This window comes from Sitophilus oryzae, unplaced genomic scaffold (assembly GCF_002938485.1).
Source record: "Sitophilus oryzae breed Bouriz unplaced genomic scaffold, Soryzae_2.0 scaffold_186_pilon_pilon, whole genome shotgun sequence".
Lineage (NCBI taxonomy): Eukaryota > Metazoa > Arthropoda > Insecta > Coleoptera > Curculionidae > Sitophilus > Sitophilus oryzae.
Window position 1 is genome coordinate 981,177 of NW_022146579.1, and position 6,000 is coordinate 987,176.

General features: G+C 30.8%; 1 protein-coding gene across 4 annotated transcripts in view; it reads left to right on the forward strand.

Moving 5' to 3' along the window:
• Positions 1-5,639, forward strand: part of LOC115883324 (acetylcholinesterase-like) — a 101,203-nt gene extending 95,564 nt beyond the window's left edge. For 2 of the 4 annotated variants that reach the window (XM_030901674.1, XM_030901673.1), the window contains 4 exons: positions 1,349-1,505; positions 2,929-3,105; positions 4,276-4,427; positions 4,768-5,639. In XM_030901674.1, the coding sequence (XP_030757534.1) occupies positions 1,349-1,505; positions 2,929-3,105; positions 4,276-4,415 (474 nt within the window). In that variant the 3' untranslated portion in view covers positions 4,416-4,427; positions 4,768-5,639. The remainder of the gene's footprint in view (positions 1-1,348; positions 1,506-2,928; positions 3,106-4,275; positions 4,428-4,767) is intronic. The other 2 variants (XR_004050364.1, XM_030901675.1) reach the window with 2 other exon arrangements.
• The last annotated feature ends 361 nt before the right edge of the window (positions 5,640-6,000 follow it).

Consider the following 6,000-nt stretch of genomic DNA (forward strand, 5'->3'; position numbering starts at 1 on the left):
AATACTTATCGGAAGTAATTACCCAAGTGCATCAAAATTACCGAAAATTTTTCATGAAAGCATGATGTCTAAAAACTGCATGAGTTTATATTCATATTTTGCCATAAGAGCTCGACTCCGAAGGAGGACGGCTCTTACAAAATGTGAATATAAACGAATGCTGTTTTTTATTGACAACATGCTTAAATGAAAAATTATCAGGTTAATTTTGATGCACCAGTGTAATTCGGTAGAATATTTCTCGAAAAAAAGAAAATGCAAGTGAAAATACATAGATTTTTTAAAAACATTTATTTGAACATATTAAAACAAATCTATTTAAAAATTAAGTAATAATATTAAACAAAAAAAATCTTTATAGTCTTGACCGTTTTTCCTTTTCATATTAAATGCCCAATCGGTCAAAATATCGGCCAGTACCGAGATTGAGATGTTCGCATCCAAAATGTAGTTTCTATCTTTTATAAAGTTCATAAACTGTTGCCATACATACTGGCGATTAATTATAGTGTTTTTCGGCTTATTTTCGGCAACTTTTTCTTCAATTGCACTTAAAGAATCGTTTCCAAATCGAGACATTTTTAGAATACCTATTAAAAATAATTTACGTCTAAGTCTATGGTCTAAGTGACAAAAGTGTCATTGTCACTTAGACATTCTGCGGGAAATTTTCGCCGGGTAACTTTTTGTACATGAGTGAAATATTCATATATTATATCACGAGACCTATAAATTTAATCGATTAAACTATTCAAATATATTTTGCGCGGGATTTTGCTTGGAAAGTAGTTGAATGCACAATAATTTAATAAAAACTTTTTTTCTAAATTTTTTATTCTAAAATTATTGTGCGTGAAACTATTTTCTAAAAAACAACATCATGCAAAAAATTATTTGGGTAGTTTAATCAATTAAATTTATGGGTTGAGTGATATACGGCTAGATTATTTCCTAAATGACTTAGTTCCACTTATTTGTTCAAAATAATATCGAATAAGAGGTTTTTACCGATTAAAATCGTTATTAAGTCATACATATGAGTTGTAAATCAATGTTTTTAAATGAACTGTTGGCAAAATCTCTCAGAATTAGTGATAAACGACAAAAAGAAAATCCAAAAGGAAGCCGAAAAAATAATCGCGGTTAAACTAGTCTTGGGATTTAATCACTTATCTAAACAAAATTTATTCGAAAAATTAGATTAGCTGATTGGTCCATTTCAGGACGAGGGAAATAATCATTAAAATAGTATGCATAGTGTATAGTAATGATCAGCAAATTCAGACTTGCAAGTATGAAATTTAGTATTTTTAAGAGCTTCTGTTTAAGAATTTCCTAATTTTTGCAGATTGCTAATCCTTGGCCATCATGGACAGGCGTTATGCACGGTGAAGAAATAGCCTACGTGTTTGGAGAGCCACTGAATCCAGCTAAGTCCTATACAGCACAAGAAGTGGACTTGTCCAAAAGAATTATGCGATATTGGGCTAACTTTGCTAAAACAGGTAAGGTAATATTTAAAACACAAGTTGAGACGTTTTAATATACCATATGAAAAAAAACGGCGTCTGTAGCTAATCCATTTTCTATCCTATACAGGGTCCGGCAATAGTGCGTCGGGCATTTGTAGCTCCTAGAATAAAAAACTTTAGAATTTTGTTTAAGTGCAAACCTAAAGTATGCACTAGGATGTATTTCAGGAAAATATTTTATCTTCTATAGGGTGGCTCAAAAAAGTGTGAGTGAATCTGGGTGATTTTTTTTTAAATGGAACACCCTGTATATTATTGCATTTTTGGCTTCCTTTCAGATCACTTTACATGGTCCTAAGATATGAGTAAATGTATTTCGATAGTTCCAGAGATACTAAAAAATAAATCAAAAATATATATTTTTCAGCCCTTCTTAAAAAAATTATTAAAAATACAAGAACTGTTCTGAAATCAAATCTATATTAGATATTTACTTTAGATGGTCTGCTCTTACTTTGCTAGAAAATATGGTAATCGTAAATCATTCAGGATGTTCAATATTCTACGCCAAACTTTCTAAAATATAAAATAATTTTTCTTCGTTTTTTTTAAATGGAACACCCTGTATATCATTTTTTTATTAGATGGATAATTAAAAAATGAACATTTTTTTTATTTAAACTATTTCAAAATTTTTAATAGTTTTGCGGATACACGCAGCATTATTTCATATGGCGCTTTCAATGGTAAAATACCAGAGAAAAATCAATGGGTGGCTTTGATAAAAATTTACTGTAGAAAATGCCATATGAAATATAAAACCGGAAATATCTGCGAAACTGTTAAAAATTTTGACATACTCTAAATATAAAAAATGTTCATTTGTTAATTCTCCATCTATTGAAAAAATAATATACAGGGTGTTCTATTTAAAAAAACGAAGAAAAATTATTTTATATTTTAGAAAGTTTGGCGTAGAATTTTAAACATCCTGTATGATTTACGATTTCCATATTGATAGAAAAGTAAGTACAGACTATCTAAAGTAAATATCTAATATAGTTTTGATTTCAGGACAGTTCTTGGTATTATTAATAATTTTTTTAAGAAAGACTTAAAAATATATAATTTGGATTTATTTATTAATATCTCAGAAATTATCAAAATATATTTACTCATGTCTTAGGATTATGTAAAGTGATATGAAAGGAAGCAAAAAATGCAATAATATACAGGGTGTTCCATTTAAAAAAAATCGTCCCGATCCACTCACACTTTTTTGAGCCACCCTATAGGAGTTAAAATATTTTCCTGAAATACATCCTAGCGCATACTTTAGGTTTGCACTTAATCAAAATTCCCAAGTTGTTTATTCTAGGAGCTACAGATGCCCGACGCACTATTGCCGGACCCTGTATATTCTTCTTTTACAAATAGATTTTTCGCTATATTTTAGGTAATCCTTCTCTGGCGCCTAATGGTGTGTGGACGGCCACATTTTGGCCTTTACACACTGCCTACGGTAGAGAGTACCTAACTCTAGATGTCAATAGTACTGCAACCGGTCGTGGACCACGGTTAAAGCAGTGCGCTTTTTGGAAGAAATATTTGCCACAACTGCAACAGCTTACAGGTAAAGTAGTCTTTAGTACTATCTAATTATTCCTTATTCTACCATATGATCGAAAAGAAAATGGCGTCCAGTTGTCTTGGAAATGAATATCAGTGACACTCCCCATATAATTTTACATATAAAATGACAGCGATCTTCAATTCATAGCCATCGCTGACGCCGGTTTTTTCGATCATACGGTATTATAACATTTCTATTTGTAACTTGGTAATTACAAAGTGATTATAATTTTAATAAAAATAAAAAAATGTCTAATATTGATACGGTCACTATAAATGTTTATAAAAAATTGATGAGAGAACAATTTACTACGGTATACAGGGTGGTCCGAAGTGTATTCCGGAAATTTCGGCAGCATATTCCGCAAATTAAAAAAAGTTCATATAAATGTATGCCCTAAAATGCTTAGTTTCGGAGATACAGGGTGTAGAAATTTCATTTTTATTTCGATTTTTTCCAAATAATTTATGAATTAACGTCAATATTTGGATGAAAATTTGTGTCTGGACGTTTTTTGACATGGGAAATTTGATTTTCATATCAATATAACTCCTACTTGTAGAGGGCGCCACCTACATATGTTTTATCGGGTTTGAAGAGTAATAACTTTTCGTTCATACCTGTATAAAACTACTGAGTAAAAAATATACATTTACGACTTTTTTACATAAAAAACGTCTCTTGATAAAGATCGCTACGAGTAATGGTTTGGTTTGGCGCCCCCTACAAATAAGAGTCATTTTGACATCAAAATCAAATTTCTCCTGTCACAAAACTCCCAGACACAATTTTCATCCAAATATTGATGTTACTTCAGAAATTATTTGAAAAAAATCGAAATAAAAATGAAACTTCTACACCCTGTATCTCCAAAACTAAGCATTTTAGGACATACATTTATACGAACATTTTTACTTATTTTTATCTGCAGAATATGCCGGCGAAGTTTCCGGAATACAATTCGGACCACCCTGTATAGAAAATTTTACAAATCGAAACAAATATTTTATGTCCCAAACCAAACCTAAAGGGGGTACTGCCGTGCCCCCAGTTCAAGAAAGCATATTTTATATTTATTTAATTTTGTATTATATTTACTTTCATTGTTTATGTTCGTGTTTATTATTATCTTTACCTTGAGTTATAGTTTTTTTTGTGTTTATTTTACAGTAGAACTTCAGCAGAAACCAGCTGCAGAAAATTGTACTAGCGGTGCTAGTCAAACGTACGCATATCAGCACAATATCTTAGGAGTAACTACGTATCTAGTACCATTACTTTTCAGTTGGTTCAGTTGGGTGGTAGCGTAGAGAACAATAGACGTGAGTACCTATAACATAATTAAATATGTAATCATATACTACGTAATGTTCAATGTCACGTCATATATTGTCGAACTCTCTCTTTTACTTGACAACCAGATGAAAGAGATTGGTGAGGTCATTACGGCATTTCGTATATTTCTGCATATCTGGTAATTGTCATTCATTTAATTTGAGGTTATAATTTTATTTGCGGTTGTTGATCAATGTCAAAAGGGACAGGTGGCAACCCTATCTCAGACACACCCTAAAATGCATATTTGACAAATGATGATGACGTAACGTTGAACGATCACTGAACAGTCTGTACATATTTTCAGGATATATTTTGTAATTTTAGAAAAGACCAATTGGAACATTCTAATAGCGCAAAGAAGAGAAATACAAAAAAGGGCATGCGTAGAGCAGTGGATTTTAGAAAAATTTTCGCTTTTTGCTGTTTAGAAGATCCTCCCGGTATATAACGTGCTAAAGATTGTGAACTAAAACCAAAAAAAAAACTAGTTTGAGTCGCTTTGATTTGGAACCTTGATCAGTAGATTTTATAATGTATATCGACACGAAATGATTGTCAAATAATACACACATACCAGTTGATTCGAAAATTAATGAAATTTCGTGGTACTTATTATATAAGTTTCTTCAAGCCCTGTAGATAGACTACAAATTAATACTAATAAGTGTTAGAAAGCATCTAAAGGTAATGAACGATGTAGTTTTACTGCTTTTCAAGATTTTGAAATCCAAAAAACACTCAAACAAAATTTTGACGATTGTTTAAAAAATATTCTGGTTGCAATTTTATAAATATCTTTATTTTTAGGCTCAATATATTATATCGAAACCTTATCGAAAGTAAAAGTTACATATCATTAAATTAGTTAATATAAGTAGGCTAGATTCAAAAGATATGTTATATTTTAAATAATAATATAAAGAATTATTAAATAATATCCATATTTTCATAAGTTTACTACCGCCTAAGTGTATACAGTTATACAGCGTGTTTAAATTTAATCGGACAAATTTTGACAGTTCTGGCATATTTCGTATAAAAAATATATTCAAGATTCAAACAGTGTATCACACTGTATGTACAGGGTGGCGCCTCTCATAGGACGAAGAGGAGACCAACTAGTAGGTTAATTTAAAGCATTTCTTAAAATTATATAGAGTTCTGCAGGGTGTCCCTAATAAAAGTTACGCATCAAAGTTTTGTGTTTTTTTTTGTAATGGAATACCCTATATATTAATTGATTTTCGGATTCTAAGAAAAAAATAAAGGTGAGTCTGATTAGAGAAGCCATATGCCTGCATTAATAGCTATTTATGTAACTAGTACCTAAAATGATGTTTTTTAGGACGAATCATTACTGTTTGCGGACGAGGCGTTAGCCGAGTCCGAAATAGTAGATGAGTCCTAAAAAACATAATTTAGGTACGTGTTACATACACTATTTTTTGTCATACGCTTTTTACAGTTTTTTAGAACGCAACCATTGTACTTTAAATAAAATTAAAACTTGATCCGAAATGTTATACAGGGTGAGACAAAATTAATATTGAAAATAGG